Source organism: Rhipicephalus microplus, chromosome 7 (assembly GCF_043290135.1).
Source record: "Rhipicephalus microplus isolate Deutch F79 chromosome 7, USDA_Rmic, whole genome shotgun sequence".
Taxonomy (NCBI): Eukaryota; Metazoa; Arthropoda; class Arachnida; order Ixodida; family Ixodidae; genus Rhipicephalus; species Rhipicephalus microplus.
Window position 1 is genome coordinate 126,927,357 of NC_134706.1, and position 16,433 is coordinate 126,943,789.

At 45.2% G+C, this 16,433-nt stretch overlaps 1 protein-coding gene across 28 annotated transcripts in view; it reads left to right on the forward strand.

The window, feature by feature from the left end:
* Positions 1–16,433, forward strand: part of LOC119184754 (myosin heavy chain, muscle) — a 45,421-nt gene that overhangs the window by 22,734 nt on the left and 6,254 nt on the right. For 8 of the 28 annotated variants that reach the window (XM_075869681.1, XM_075869663.1, XM_075869680.1 and 5 more), the window contains exons 14-24: positions 1,119–1,298; positions 1,730–1,883; positions 2,171–2,220; positions 6,305–6,392; positions 7,067–7,184; positions 8,131–8,251; positions 10,716–10,852; positions 11,125–11,206; positions 11,387–12,217; positions 14,459–14,515; positions 15,171–15,424. In XM_075869681.1, the coding sequence (XP_075725796.1) occupies positions 1,119–1,298; positions 1,730–1,883; positions 2,171–2,220; positions 6,305–6,392; positions 7,067–7,184; positions 8,131–8,251; positions 10,716–10,852; positions 11,125–11,206; positions 11,387–12,217; positions 14,459–14,515; positions 15,171–15,424 (2,072 nt within the window). Of the gene's footprint in view, positions 1–1,118; positions 1,299–1,729; positions 1,884–2,170; positions 2,221–3,685; positions 3,774–5,368; positions 5,457–6,304; positions 6,393–7,066; positions 7,185–8,130; positions 8,252–9,852; positions 9,974–10,715; positions 10,853–11,124; positions 11,207–11,386; positions 12,218–14,458; positions 14,516–15,170; positions 15,425–16,227; positions 16,307–16,433 lie in introns of all 28 variants that reach the window. The other 20 variants (XM_075869683.1, XM_075869673.1, XM_075869672.1 and 17 more) reach the window with 9 other exon arrangements.

Sequence of the window (16,433 nt, forward strand, 5' to 3'; positions counted from 1 at the left end):
AAAATAAATGCATGCGCATCATTTAGATGTATGCGAAGTAGATTTTCCAGTGATAACTATTGCAGACCTCCGAAATTCTTTGTAGCCTGTTCATGATATTCCCTCCAATCGCCCCGAAATGCCCCGAGGTAAATCAATTTTTCCTTTTCTCCAAGGTTACGCATGGCCACCAACTACAGCAGATCAACGTGTAACACATTCAATATTCAAACAACACACGCTTGTAATGAAGCATGTGCTACATCTACCACTCTTACCAATGCCTCTTTTACAAAATGCATGCGACCTACCTCTCTGATAAAATTTATTGTTAACAATTTTTATGGCTGTGCCATTTGGAAATGTCTGTTCTACATTATTGTTTTGATTTTATTAGCTATCTGTGTGGCTTTACAATTTTTTTATTTCGAAGTGATGCGCATTTTATCATGCTTCTACAGGACATGCTATCTGCCATTGAATGCTTGGATTTTTGTTTATGGGTGCATGATTGGGCTATATTAGTCCAATTTTCAACGTTTTTTTTTTCTGCTCGAAAATGCACTATTGTGAACACTACATAATTATCAGCACTGTTTATATATGCATGGCTATTTTCTTGAAGTGAATAATACAATGGTATAGGTATATAAATTTAGATAGCCCTGGTCAACTATGGTCAGAATAATATATTCTCGATAGCCAGCAGGAATTGCGCATTCAAGTATTTTACCAGTGTGTCTTAACTGCTGATTATATACATAAATAGGACGCTACGATCAGTCGTAAGCATTGCTTGTGACGTCTCCTAAAATTTTCTTCACATTACACGAAATGCTTCCGAATATGTTCAATAGGAATTCTACTTTGGATTAATATGTTTAGGTAGTATGTCAAGCTTTGCAGCGAACTGCTGACAAAAAAGTAAACAGCATTTCACATCGCAGCTCTTAGCTTGCAGTGAATCATTGAAACAAACTTTTGTCTAAGAACATGTCATTTCGGAATTTCCGTTGTACAGGAGCCGCGACTACAGTTATCATTAAATGTATTCGCTGTTGGTTTTGTTTCTGAAATGGTGATCATGATTAAAAGACATCCCATTCTCTGAGTGCCTCTTCGTCTTCTTCGCCCACCAGCCTATGGGTGTGCTCTCCATCCTGGAAGAAGAGTCTATGTTCCCCAAGGCTTCGGACAAGACCTTCGAGGAGAAGCTGAAGACCAACCACCTTGGCAAGTCACCGAACTTCATCAAGCCTAAGCCTCCCAAGCCTGGCCAGGCTGAGGCCCACTTCGCCATCGTCCACTACGCCGGCACTGTAAGCTTATCGAACACTTATTGGATACAATTGCTATCGCACTCAGTTTTTTTTTACTCTCATAACACAATTCCCAACAGACTTCAAAACATATACGCCAAGGTAGCACAAAAAGTAGCGAAAATGCCAGTACAGCATTATTCAAAAGCTTCTGCGTCTTTCTTTGCGTCGTGATCGCGTATGGCTCATTAATTGCTTGACTTTACTACCAACGATTGTGCTCATCGAATGGCGAGGATCTTCCATCTTTCTCTCATATTCCAATATGACTTCACCTGAGAATTTACACTGGTGTATGCTTATGTGGGTGCACTAATCAGTATCGGAGAGCAGTTTACGTTTTAGACACGGAGAAACGTGCTAGGACAAACCTGCAGACCTGAATTCCCAGCAATAGCTTAAGCCCAACTGCGCGGCCTCTTGATGCACAGGTGCCATACAACCTCACCGGCTGGCTGGAGAAGAACAAGGACCCCCTGAACGACTGCGTCGTTGACCAGTTCAAGAAGGGATCCAACACGCTCCTGCAAGCCATCTTTGAGGACCACCCTGGCCTGGGCAGCGCTGAAGAAAAGGGTGGAAAGGGTAAGCCTTTAAAGTGTTTGAATACATCATACTACATCGCAGTGAATACTTATTGCCCTGCTTTGTAAAAAGAAGGCTATATCTTTACAGACTGGTTATGTTGCCATCTATGGCTTCAAAGTAGTTTGAATTAACCTAAAAACTGAGGCGCGATTGTAATTGGATCATCTGTTGTTGTGGAGCCGACGTATTTCTTTAGATTCGCAAGCAGTGTTTAGAATCGCAGAATTTATTATAGTGGCCTGCAGCGTCATTGACACCTCATGTGTTTATATATCTCGTTTCAGGCGGTCGCAAGAAGGGTTCCGGCTTCCAGACTGTGTCTGGTCTGTACAGGGTAAGTTCGTTCAACCACGTTACTTCAGTTGGTACTTCGAAGCACCGGTGCTTTGTTGTTTAGAATTATGAAGCGACAAAGAAACACCTTGCTTTTATGGTGCCTTACGTATCGTGTGTGAAAATGTAGTTCACCAAGTAAAAGTGAAGCTTCGTACACTAGAAGGAGGCTAGCATTATGGCACGTCTAGTGTGAAAATATTGCAAGTGACGCAGTGTCTCAGATTATGCATGCTGTTTTTACAATCACTATATAAGGTCCTGTTTAGTAGGACAAGTGCTAGCAATAGATGATTGCACTATTCTTCTCTTTTTCCCGACATATAATCAGTGTAAGACACTGACCATCTTTTTAGTCATAGAAGTATTTTATTTATAGAAGCATAGTGCGTTTACAGCTCGTGTTTTGTTGTTTATAGTGCGCTATGGTGGCAGGTTCGCCGCTCACCACTCAACACGCATTGTCACACTGTAAACGTACGAAACGGCTGTGAGAATTCAGTAAGCGATGCTGCGCTTCCACAGTATCTGATGCTGCCGCTTTGCGCACAGCGACTCGCTGCATTTTGTTTGCAAGCACAATGGAGAAGACTGTCTTTGAGCTGCAAAGTGAAATCCGCTGCAACTTTGGCGAGTCTTCCACAATAGGCATTGGTAATGTCATATAAGTGATAATTCATTATGATCAGAGACAGTCGTCTTCCTCGAATTCGCTAACCGTTCTTATTTGTATGTTTCTGTAGATAATTTCAGTTGAATGAAACCTGCACTTTCCCTACGAATGCACGTGAATTTTCTTAGAAGAATGCATTCGTCAAGATCATTTTCACTAATTACTTTTGAAGCCATTTTCCAGGTCCCTAAAAAAGCACGGTCGGGCGTGCATGTGACCCAAGGTATCGTGAAAGGGTGCAATCATCTGAGCAGTTTGTGACGTACGCTTAATAGAGTGAGATAACAATTTCAAATATATCGAGAGATGAAAATTGTTTTCTGATTGACCTAGCACTTTCATCGCCGTTTAGAAAGTATATGAATGCGTTTCAAATATTTAAATCACAAATGACAGGACCTTCAATTATCTCCGCTTAAAAACTACGCCATATGGTGCGACCTGAGAGGTTCTGTGAGTAGAGCAGTGTGAAGTAACGAAGTAGTTTGAGCACCTTCCCGTGTTCTATAATAAATTCGGCACAATCGACTGTCTTTGTGGTTTGCACAATCAATCTGTTTCGCCTTTCCTTTGCCGCATACTCATGCAAGAGGCGGTGTTGTGTCGAGTCACGCATAAAGCTAATCGTACGGAAACGCCCTCGTAACATAGAGCGAACATCAGCTTTCGGAAATACTTTAGGCTTTAGATAACACGTTCATAATGTTAGCGTATACTGGGTCACATGCACGCACACCCGAACCCAGGACCATGGCATGAACGGCATGACTTGAACCTCTGTCTCTCTTCGTAGGAGCAACTGAACAAGCTCATGACCACCCTGCGCTCCACGCAGCCCCACTTTGTCCGATGCATCATCCCCAACGAAACCAAATCCCCAGGTACTTTGTTACCTTGACAACCACCCTGTAGCACGCAGTTTAAATACTGAACAGCAAAAAAATTATCTTATTTTTTTGTTGAGGAGGTGATGGGCAATCTTCTTACCAAAACTTCACAGGTGGACTGTGAACTCGAAGCAAACGATTCATACAACCTGTGTCTGCACATATGTATCACAGCAAAAAAAATTCATATAGGCAGTAACCTCATGTGGTAATTTCGAATGATATGTGCGATAACAGGTGCGATATGTGCGATAACTTGCAAGAACATTTAGAATACAAGAAGCACTTTGCAGTCAAATATTAACGTGCTGTTTTCAAATCGACAAAGCATTATACTACGCCCATTACAGAAGTGCTCACTTAAAACTGAATATCGACTGCGTGCTGTAGGTGTTCCTATGTGTTACCTTGCATGCTGGTTAGATACCAAACCTTTCTTTCTTCTATTCCTTAGCCTACAATTTATTTCTTCCGAATTCCTTTTCCATATACCTCCTTTAGTGTAGAATCTACCCTAGCCACCCATACTAAGTGTGGTCCTTACAGTGTTCCACTATCTATCGTTTACTGAACTGAGTTCCACTCTACTACGAATGTACTTCCTCGAATCCTATTCCAAAGAAACGCCTTCTTGTGACTTTTTATTTTCCTCTGAAAATGCACCCTGCATATGACGACGTAATCATCTTCCCATATTCGCGCATAGCCTTCTTTTAAAATATGTATATCTATGCATCTTCCAATAAGCATGATTCAACTACCCTCAAACTGTCCGTTGCCCAATAAATCTACGTTATTCCCTTGAAGCACGACTCGACTTCCTTCAAACAATCTGTCACTCTATAATGATACAATAATCCCTTGACACAATTCACTGCCACCCCCCACCCCCCCCCCCCAAATTTTGTCATTTTTCACCACCCCCCGACTCGGAAGCCTCCACATCTAGAACCAAGCACGGTCTACTTCCCTCTGCACTTTCTAGGCCCGTACTTAGCTGCCCTATGATTTTTTCCCTACTTCTCAACTTTTCCAGTGGGAACGTATGAATGCGCACAACCGGCTGCGAATGCTTTTGCTTCGAACGCCGCAGTGTGTGATGATTGTACTTGCTGCCGCCACTTCTGCGTTGACATCTATGATAACTTTGTATGATAACTGCTTGAGTATCTATAGCGAAGCTGATTATAGTAAATTTAATACTGTTTGCTTGCTTAGCTTAGGTTAACTAGAACACAAACGCTTGATCGATGCTTAGGCTGTCGAAGGTGCGACATTGATTTAACGATTGCATGGGCGATATCTACAATATGTGCTGCGAGGCCACACTGCAAAACAGTATGCAATCTGCAAAGCACGCCACCGTACTTGTCGCTAATGAGATCATAGCTGTAACGATGTGCTCGTTATATTGTTAGACTGATTCGATGCTCATCAACTAATGCTGTTGCGTGGCTTTATCAGGGCCTTGAGGTGCGTATCGCTGAGATCAGTCTTGAATTGCAGTGAGAAACACCATCGCTGTGGTGTTTCTGTGCGCGCGCGAGCAGGCGTCTAACCCTTGCTTTGCTCACTTTTCTGCCACAAAGGAACAACTGAACAAGCTGATGGCGACACTGCACAGCACCCATCCACACTTCGTACGCTGCATCATTCCCAACGAGTTCAAGCAGCCACGTAAGACACGATCAACGCCGATCCCTCTGTTCGGTGACGCCCACACCAAGCAGCCCATTTGGAGCACGAAATGAATTCCCGTAGTCCCCTTCCCCGAAAAGACACAAAACAGCCGGTTTCATTGTGTATTCTTAAAGAAATTTGACGAGAGAAACTATGTTTCACTTTTTATATTGGTGGCCCCAGTATGCTCTACTTGTGCATTCTCTTTATTTCGCCTTGTTACGCAGTAATACCGTACAAAGTGCATCTTTCCAAATTTCTGGCTCTATACGTAAATGCACAGATAATTTACAGCCTGCTTTTTTCAACGGGCAACAGCAAGACAGTATTCATCGCTTTGTCGCAGTACCCCTAAGAGCAGTGTCAAAGTCAACCCAAAGCATTGCTAAAGAAACTGTCACATGAAGGACACAATTGGTGGCCTATATTTGGTCCAGAATTTCACAAACGTGCACAGGCTCGCTGGTATAACCCACCACAATCTTTGAAACCGGCTCTTTGCGAAGCATGAACCGAACCTACCGTACGCACTTCTGCCCACGCCGACTTCAGTTGGCCAGTCCCAGATCCACATGAACAAAAACATCCGTGCCCACACCCCCGTTATTCGCCCAGTCCCACGCCCTCGATAAACATACCGCCGCCTCGTTGACAATGAACCCACGTCCACACCGTTCAGCGACTCCTTACCTGTGACATGATCCCCACACCTAAATCTCGGAAGCATCCCAGAACCCACCACCACGTACACCTCCCAGGGCATTCGTGCGGCCTCCACCATACGCACAACGCAATGTTATCTTGCGTCATGCCTAACCCTTTCGCCCTGCACTGGTGACCCACAGGAACAGTTGAACAAGCTGATGGCTACCCTGAATAGCACCGCCCCCCACTTTGTCCGCTGTATCATTCCCAACGAAACCAAGTCCCCAGGTACATTCATTCCCTCTGAATATTTTTTACTTGTTCGTGTTGTAGTTGAAAGTCAGGATTCGGTACGCTCATTGTTAAATAATCGTACTTGTGAATAGAGGTATGGAAAATAACGAATTATTAGAGTAATTTTCTTGTATGCCAACTATCAGAGCTTTGTTATTGAGCTCGCCTAACAGGCGTGTTATTGTAATTTTGTCTTGCAGAGTGCAGAAAATTTTCGTCACAGAGGCTTTAAATTACTCATTTTATTTCAATCCCGATTTTAATGTGGTAGCAGTAGTTTCTAGTCTTCAGCCTTTAAGAAGAAGTAAAGATGTATTTGCCTAAGTTTATTAAAAGCGTCAATCAGGTTCCTCCTTCGATGAGTTTAAGATCGCAATTTTGAAATTGCTCATGAGAACCCGAGAAGTGGCAATACAAATAATAATGTTAAAACGGGCGAATCAAGTTAAACAGTAGTTTTCTTAGTTGAACACATATTGACTGGAGTCTGTTTATAACACACAAAAAAATGCCATCTGCCCTTGATAGCATTGCGTGAGTCATTTCTGACGAGGCTAGGATTAGTACAGCCAAGACGCCTAAAAAAAACTAAGTGATCTTACTTTTTTACAAAGACGCCATTTCAGTTTCGAACTTCAAACACGCGAGCATTTCTCACGCATCCGCAGGTGTCATCGACTCTCACCTTGTCATGCATCAGCTCACTTGCAACGGCGTACTTGAAGGCATCCGTATCTGCCGTAAGGGTTTCCCCAACCGCATGATCTACCCCGACTTCAAGCAACGGTAAGCAGGATGCACTATTGAGTACTGACCATTCCGTGTGTTTAAATTACAGGATGATGGCCTGAAAGGCAATGAGAAATGTTTTTCAGTTATAACGTGCTGTACTTAGTTTCTCAGATACTGTTTGGTCCCGTTATTTTATGACGTCCGCAGAACGAATAGGAGTTAAACAATAATGAAAGCAGTTTTAGCTCACTCTATCTGAGAGGTGCACTCTTTGCACATAAGAATAGAAAAAAATTATGTGTCATCGTCAGATAGCTTGTCCTAAAGCGTAAGACAAATGATGTGGTAACCTTTAGGCCAAGTTCAATAAATGAATTTAATGCAGTCTCCCTTCATTTAGGCTAATGATGTTTAGAGCTTTCCTTGACTAGGATTCAATTATTTCTCCTCTGAAAGAAAACGGCGACCATATATTGTCAATGCCATTTTTTGAAATCACTTGCGCTAATGACACCAGCATTTTTTTATTTTTTATTGAAAATAGATGCAGGGGATAGATAGCTTCTCGGAACAATGAAATGATGTGTCTCATTCCTTTAGTGCTTGGAAATACTATGAAAGCTATCTGTATGGATGCATCTATTTTCTTTTTATTAACTTGGTGCGCATTGTAACATAAGCGCTTGCTGGCAACTGCAGTCTAGTGTCGATACGTCAGGGTGCGTGCACGGATTAACATCACTTACAAAATCGTATTAGTAATGGAATTGTTTTTTTTCCATTTGCCATGTACATGCATCATGTTTCTATTTCACTGAGGCCGCTTAAAAGAAAGCCACATGGAGTTTATTATTTGGTCAGAGAATAACTGCGTCAGAAAGGGCCTCTACGGAGCACATAACGGAATGGCTTTATTGTTTCTTTTTAGTGAAATGTATCGGGGCAGCAGCAGCAGTTGCTTGAGTTGCAATCCTTGCCCTGGTATTGTGTTTTTGAACAGATACACAATCTTGGCGGCCAGCGCCGTTCCCAAGGGCTTCGTTGACGCGAAAAACGCTTCCGAAAAGGTCATCGAGGCCATTCAACTCGATGCCAACGATTTCCGCTTCGGACACAGCAAGGCACGTACTCATGAAAGAAGGATTCCCTGCCATGGTCCTCTAATGGGCACTCTGTCGTGCAGCTCTCGGTCCTACTATTGGCGCTAGTGAAGCCTAATGGCCGATGTGAACTCGGGTAGCGGGAGGAAATTATCTCCCAAGTCTTTATGTGTGAATCAACAGTCACTGTTCATTCACACAACGCAAACTCTCTATGCAAGTGCAAATTTTTGTTCTTTTAATCTTCAAGAGAGCTGCACAACAGAGGGCTGCCTGTGTCCGAATCAGACCTACTCTCAAACCCTGCCCCATAGCCGTGCAACACCCGAAACTTTATTGTCCCCATATCCAATCCTATACTCATATCGTGAATGTCTAGACGTCTGGCACTTTTTTTCCCGATGCAAGCGGTAAGTGAGCCAGATCTAGTTTTTGTACGCCCACTTTTTATCCCATTTTTGCACACCCTTCCTCTGACTCTTGGCGCCTCTCGAAGGCATTCACAATCCCCCCTTCCCCCATCCAACGCGAGGAATTTCGTTCCTCTGACCTCATGGATCCCTGCCTTCGGAGATCGTGCAGCTTTTTTGAAGATGCCACTTTTTCGGCATGTCCGCCCTTCTTGCACGGTCCTTGTTCCCACTTGCCCCCAAGCGCTATTCACAAGAAGAACGTGACTGCACCAAAGATAATATCAAGGCATTGACAAGGTGATTGATAATTGCCGCTCTCAATATTTGTATAACGCCAAAGAGTTCGTGATGCCCATGCAGTGTGCACGTACCCTTAAGCATAAAATTTGCCAACATTTAGGGAGTAGCACGATAAGTAATTCTGTAGTTGATGCTGAAAAAAGGAGCTTTACCCCAAGCTCTTTCTGTCATTGTGCACTTGGACCTTTTGTGGTCCTAGATACGGCATCCTTGCCTGCGGTGAGCTTCCAGACTCCTTCATCGAGGGGAGGCAAGCAACGGAGATAATTATGAAACAGACCAAAATTGACGAGCTTGAATACCGCTTTGGACAAGATAAGGTATGCTGCGCAGCGACTCTTTCCTCAGCTATCGTGTTGTTCCTGCTGCTGTCCCGTAGGCAGACCCTACGCTCTGCCACGCACCATTCCTAAAGCCCACGAATCTCAACCTGCTTACGAACGCCGTACCCGGTGCTTCTTGGCTCGCCTACTAACTGTGGATACACAACGTTTGGTGACCTGACTAGAATAATTGCCGGACTTCGCTCCGATCACAACTTCTACAGGGTAGCTGAAACAGTCAGTATCGGCTACAAGAAAGAACGTACGTATCAGAGGACACATCCTAATTGTTTTCTCTTGCAATATACTATACTTGAGATGTCCCGCCTGCAGTTCTTCCAAACCTTTTCTGACTTGCATGTCTCGCAACTTTCTCTCAGATATATGTAGATAAAACTGCATTACGTAGCAGTGAGCTAAAGTACCCATACAGTGACGAACAACTGTCAATCAACATGATCAGGCAACTGCCGGTATAGAAGTATCAGATGCGGAGCTAAGTCTGCGCGCATCCCTGTCACGCTCAGTAGTGCCCTTCGACCTGAGCCCTTGCTTCCTCCTGGTACACACCCTTGCCTCCCTGTAGATACGCCATTCTCGCCCCTAACGTGCTCCCTAAAGGCTTCGTGGACGCACGTGGTGCTACGGAGAAGCTCATGGATGCCATCAAACTGGATGAGGGCGAGTATCGGCTCGGATTGAACAAGGTACGTGAGCTCAGTGTACCTCGGTGTTCCTTCCCGTCCTCCTCCACTGCCCTTCTGTTCTTCCCTTGCGCCTGTGTTCCCATTAGACGGACCTGTTTGCACCTCTCCGATTTATTTTTGTGTGATGTACAGTAGTACGCTTTCTTTTGTAGAGTTAATCGAGCTGCATGTTTTAGCTGCGTGGTAGGGACAACCTTGCGGACATACTGCGAGTTAGCTTCACCTGAAGTATAAAGACGCAATAAATACGCCACAATTTGAAAGAAATTCACTTGGTGGACTGATTTCTGCGACGAACTTTTACATGTTGCGCGTGTCCCAAATAGAAAACAAGTACATTTACAACGTCCTAAATATAACTGGAAAGCTGGAATAAATGCATGGTTACATTTGTTGAGACTGAAAGCTTTCGGGAACTGTTTTGGTAATGTTCTTTAATTTACTAAACTCCTACATTGGGGTATATATTACTCCTAGTCTTCCACCAATTTTGGCTGTTTTACACTATTGCTAAATTTCTGAGATTGAATGAGCACGTCAGTCGTATTCGCATCGAACAAACCATGTTCTGCAATAACGTTTTTACTTAAGCAGTTTTCTTAAATAGTGCTTCTTTAACTGAGTTTACTTCAATGTCAGAGGAATAAGGTGAGCGTAGTATGTAGCTAGGTTCTCCGTCGTTTTAGATAACAAAGCGAACAAACTACTAAACTTTACTAAATCAATCTCAATTGTCGTACAGATCTTCTTCAGAGCTGGCGTCTTGGGTCGCCTTGAAGAAATGCGCGATGAGCGCCTCGGCAAGATTATCACCATGATCCAGGCAGCCGTGCGCTGGTACCTTACCAAGAAGCACTTCCAGAAGCTCAAGGAACAGAGGTAACATTTCATTTTTATTAGCTGGATGTTTCTACCACCTCAATAGTATATGCAATGCTGGAAGTTATCGCATAAGCGCTTGACGGCATCTTTTGAGCAAAACGTATCCATTTTGGCAGCGTGTGCTTTACCAATAAATCAGTTGCCTACATTATCTTTAACTTTCCTTAATACGCAATTTCCTGTAGAGAGCAAGATTAGTTATTTGCATATAGAATTGTAGTTCCATGCTTTCTCGTAAGATGTTTCAAATGAATCTGTTTTATCTTCAGGGTTGCTCTGCTGGTCATTCAGCGCAACCTCCGGAAGTTCCTCCAACTTCGAAACTGGCTGTGGTGGAAGCTGTACAGCAAGGTATGGAAAATGCAATTAACAACATGGTAGTTCTGTGTTCCCAAATGCCAGCAAATCACAGGCACGCGAATATCAATTTGCATTGCGTATTACACCTAATGTAACTTATCCATCAGTTAACAAAAATAATAATAGTTATAATTCACTGTTCAACAACGCACGGGCACTTTTCCACTGCAGGTCAAGCCCCTGCTCTCTGTGGCTCGTGTGGAAGACGAGCTCAAGGAGCTTGAGGAGAAGCTCAAGAAGACCCAGGAGGCCCTCGAGAAGGAGGAGAAGCTTCGCAAAGACCTCGAAGGCCAGAACGTCAAGATCTTGCAGGAGAAGAACGACCTCTTCCTTCAGCTTGAGGCTGAGCGCATGGGTGCTGGCGACATTGAGGAGCGTCTCAACAAGGCTCTCACCCAGAAGGGTGACCTCGAGTCCCAACTGCAAGACCTGAACGACAGGTTGTCGCACGAGGAAGACGCGCACGCTCAGCTCACGCAGACAAAGAAGAAGCTCGAAAGTGAGGTCTCTAGCCTCAAGAAGGACATCGAGGATATGGAGCTTGCTCTGCAGAAGGCGGAGCAGGACAAGGCCACCAAGGACCACCAGATCCGGAACCTCAACGACGAGATTCAGCACCAGGACGAGCTGATCAACAAGCTCAACAAGGAGAAGAAGCAGCTGCAGGAACAGAATCAGAAGACTGCTGAAGACCTGCAGGCCACCGAGGACAAGGTTAACCACCTCAACAAGGTCAAAGCCAAGCTTGAGCAGACCCTCGATGAACTTGAGGACTCCCTCGAGCGCGAAAAGAAGGCGCGTGCCGACCTCGAGAAGAACAAGCGCAAGGTTGAAGGCGATCTCAAGCTCGCCCAGGAGGCAGTTGCCGATCTTGAGAAACACAAGAAGGAGATGGAACAGAACCTTCAGCGCAAGGAGAAGGAGATGGCCAGCTTGGCGGCGAAGCTTGAGGATGAGCAGGCTCTGGTTGCCAAGCTGCAGAAGCAGATCAAGGAACTGCAGGTAAGGAGTGAACATTTTATTCATCTTGTCCATCTTTCTCTTTGGGCTTTTTTGAAGCATGGGCAACCACACTTGACTGCCAGGGGAGTAGAGAGCGAACAGTTTTTTAATGTGCTTGTTGATGTGACTGTTGATGTGACTGTCGATGTTTTTGACTCACTTTATTATCTTGATGAAATATAAACTTTTCTCATGTTGAATCAGACCAGAGCGTAGACTGTGGGTAACGATAGATTGTAATTTGCTCCAACTTTACAACTTTTCTATTGAAGCAGGATGACCCCTTTGCTCTAATTATCAGTGACGATCACGATGGCTTTAAGTAATGGCACGAGAATGACAACTGTAGAGTGAAAACGCTTGCAATTTTTATCCGCAGGACCATGGAATGGTTAGTACGCTTTCTTAAATATTCCGGAGCCTTTTAATGTTGCAGTTCAGTGTTCTTCTGATGATTCCGCCAGATAAAAAGGGTTTGTGCGCGAAAATATAGGTTGATGAAATGTAACATTCTACTCGCCATAGCTGTAAGTGATATGTTAGTTGATACCTAATGTTCTCGTATTAAGATAGCATACAAACCTGCAATGCATAAAGCCCAATAGAACTACTTCTCCATAATATTAGAGAGATCAATTTTAATTGACTCTGGTTAATAAAGTATTGCTGCCTTTTTTTGACGTGTAACTGTAAGACATCTAAAAAATACTGCGCTTGTGTATTCACGGCTTTGTTAAATAAAGTAATCTGTAGTTTTTTTTTGTCTGCTGGAGAAGAAACCTGGCCCCTTGGCGATTCTCGTGTGAGCCACGTCAGAATCACAAATAATCTTCAGTGCAAAGAGTACAAAAAAAGACGTTCAGAGGGTAGTGAAGAATAATGGTAAAACATTTAGTCAGGAATGCGAAAAATTTGGCCCAAAATACCAGCGAGAGGAATTTCTGAGCTTCTGACCGACAAAAAAAAATAGAAGAAAAGCTGATTGCCGTGTCTAAAGAAAGCCGGCTCACCTGTCCCCGTGTGTAAGCGAGACACCACGCCGTCAGTGGCAGCTCGGGCTCGAACTCCGTCCTTGAGAACCTCACTGCGACTGCAACAGCCCGCGCTCGCTATTCGCCAGCCAAACTGGGAGAACGCTACACCCGTCCTCGTGACCACAGGCCGTTGCACCGCGAGCGGGCCCGCCTTCGCCAGGTGAAAAGTTGACTGGGAAGTGATGGGCTGCAGACCTGAAGCTTCAAAAAGAAGACACGTTTGCGGGGTGAGAAAGTCTCGAAAAAAGGCGCTGGCCTGTGAGCGCTAGCTGCCGGCGGTGAGTCAGGAGAGGCGCCCAAGCGGGAGCGAACGTGTACATATTTCGGGCCATAGGTATTTTTGGTGAGTGAACGGTGCCTGGGGCGAGGGAGACTAGCTCGGGTTTCCCGAAGCTGGTGGGGCCTCCCACCCTTTTAACGCGTCGGCAGCTGTCTCGAGCCGTCAGTACCGACCCGAGCGAACCGCGGTGCTCCTTGCTCCTCACTCCTCGACCAACCCTGCGACATGGAGAGCTCTTCAGCACTCGAAGCAGCCCGAGCCTTAACGAACGGCGTGACCAACGGAGTAGCCAGTGAAAATGGGCCGTTGGTCAATGGTGCATCGGCTCCCCCCAGGAAGCCCAAGGGTGTGGTCACGGCCGGCGATGCGCTGCTTGAGGACTCCTTCTACCCTCTCCAGAAGGGACCTTACATTTCGCCGAACTACCGACTCAGCGCTGAGAGCAAGCGGCTCGTGCGCCAGGCCCAGGAACCTGTGCTCGCGTCCAGCCCCGCCACAGTGCACCTCATCTATGAAGTATGCCTCGAGACCAGTCGTAGCTACTGATTGTACTACTGGATGTGTCTGTGATTTGTCTCGTACGTCGTCGCTTGGCTAACCGCTCTGGATTTACCGGGCAGCCAGCGCCACACCACGTGTTCGGCGCTTACGGCTGGCCCAACGCCCGTGTGCTTTGTCGTGGTTTGAGTGGCTCTTCATCAGCTTTGCATAAAGCATGCTTCTTCGGCACCTCGGGCGCCGTAGTGCTTGTTCCCATTGGGGAACACGTGGCGAGCTTTGGCTGCTGATTGTAGACGGGAAATATTTGTGGGGAATGACGGGGACATCGTCGTCCCCTGGTCCGGCGCTACGCAAGTGTGGTTGCTTCTGCGAGGGTCCCCCACTCTATTTGGATTACGTGTCAAATGGTGTGGCCTTTTCTTTTAGGCCCGCATTGAGGAGCTGGAAGAGGAGCTGGAAGCTGAACGCCAGGCCCGCGCCAAGGTAAGTTGACGCACTGACATTCTCTCAGGCTTTTATAAGAGGTCAAACTGGACAGGAAAAGTAACGTTCCAGAGCTGTCTTTGTCGACTACTGTCAGGTAATGTGCGACTCTAGCTGTAGAGGGCACGGTACTGACGAGTGCACGAGGAGCTCTTAGTACCTGTCATAATAATATATTTCAGTACCTATGCTCGCGAGTTTTATTGATTCTATAAATCAGCATTACTATATTAAATACATTTTGACGAGTTGCTCTTTCACGAAGTATTTAAAAACATGCAGCCACCAGCGCTAGGATCAGCTGAAAAAAAAAGTAGCAGACACAGCGATTTAACAATGAGAAAATCGCGTACCATGCTGTTATGGCAGGCCTAGCACTACTGTTTCCTTGATTTCTAAACTTGGTTGACTTAATAACCTGGCGCGGAAGTCGGTTGATAAGCAATTAAAACAAATGTAATATATCTCATATGTGTGCGTGTGTAGCAAGCGTCATGTCTATCCTAACAGAACTTCTAAACTAGAAGGCTGCCTTTTGGTAAATATGGTGAACTTGAAAGCGCCGTTTGCCAGTAGCCACCGAACGCTCGAAAGCGTATTCCTACGAAGACGCCAGTGCAAAATTTTTCGACCTTTGGTCTTCATTTATTTCTAGGCCGAGAAGCAGCGCGCCGACCTTGCACGTGAGATCGAGGAGCTGAGCGAGCGCCTCGAAGAATCCGGAGGCGCTACGTCGGCCCAAGTGGAGCTCAACAAGCGCCGCGAAGCCGAACTAGCCAAGCTCAGGCGCGACCTAGAGGAGTCCAACCTGCAGCATGAACAGGCCATGTCCAACCTGCGCAAGAAGCACAACGACTCGGTTGCCGAGATGTCTGAGCAGATCGACCAGCTCAACAAGCACAAGGCCAAGTAAGCTGGCGCATTTTCTACAAGAGCAGATACTCCAGAGCACTGTTCGCTGTAATTGTAGTCTACTAGAATAGCTATGGGAGCCTTGGCTTCTGATCTGGCAAATATTTACGCTCGTAAAGAATGGACTTTATTCAGTGGTCCAGCTCTGGGGCGCAGCATTACAGCCATTGTCAACTATGTAATCTGCCGGGAAAACAATTTTATATAAGCAATGGGTTACCTTCTGAGCTCATTTATTGCATAGACGTCGTATAGTTTTACTTCAATAGCGAATATAGTGCAATGTAGTGAACAGTGAATTGAAATACCGTGCTTTTTTCATTGGGCATTTAAGACATGACAAAGCAAAGTCCAAGAAGCGCTACCTTCAGCCCGCTTTCATAGCTTCGTTTTAATGGGAAGAATACCCCTAAGTCTGAACTATCAATGAGCAGTTCGACTATTTTGATTTGAACACGCGAATTAGCAACTACTTAGTTTTCTTCACTTGTGTATCAACGTACAGTCCCAACCTCTTTTTTATTATTGGAGAAGTTGCAGGCACGAGAAACTGTGTGCGAGTTCTTCGACTGGCCAAAGCAGTCGTGTACAAGGGCATCACTTTTTCATGCAGCTTTCTTTTTTCTTTTGAAAGCCCCTTCTCACCTGTCTTCTTGTCTTGATGCAATTTGAAACACCAAGTATTTTGAGTGTTTGTTTTGCCTTTTGTGCCGGAAGGCATTCTCTTCGAGCCCACTTTTTTCGCCAACTATCTCGATGGCGTGAAGATCGATTCTTCTAATGAAACTTTGGCTTGGCAGGGTGGAAAAAGAGAAGTCACAGATGAAAAGTGAACTGGAGGACATGCGCGCCAATGTAGAGCACCTTAACCGCGATAAGGTAAAAGCACCTTTCTGATAAGCCCCGATCAGCTCCTTCCCAGTCCGAGATGACCTACACCGAGCCGAAACCCGCACTGAGTCATCCCGCCTGTTAGAAATGAAAGAGACGCGAGCCTTACCCACGG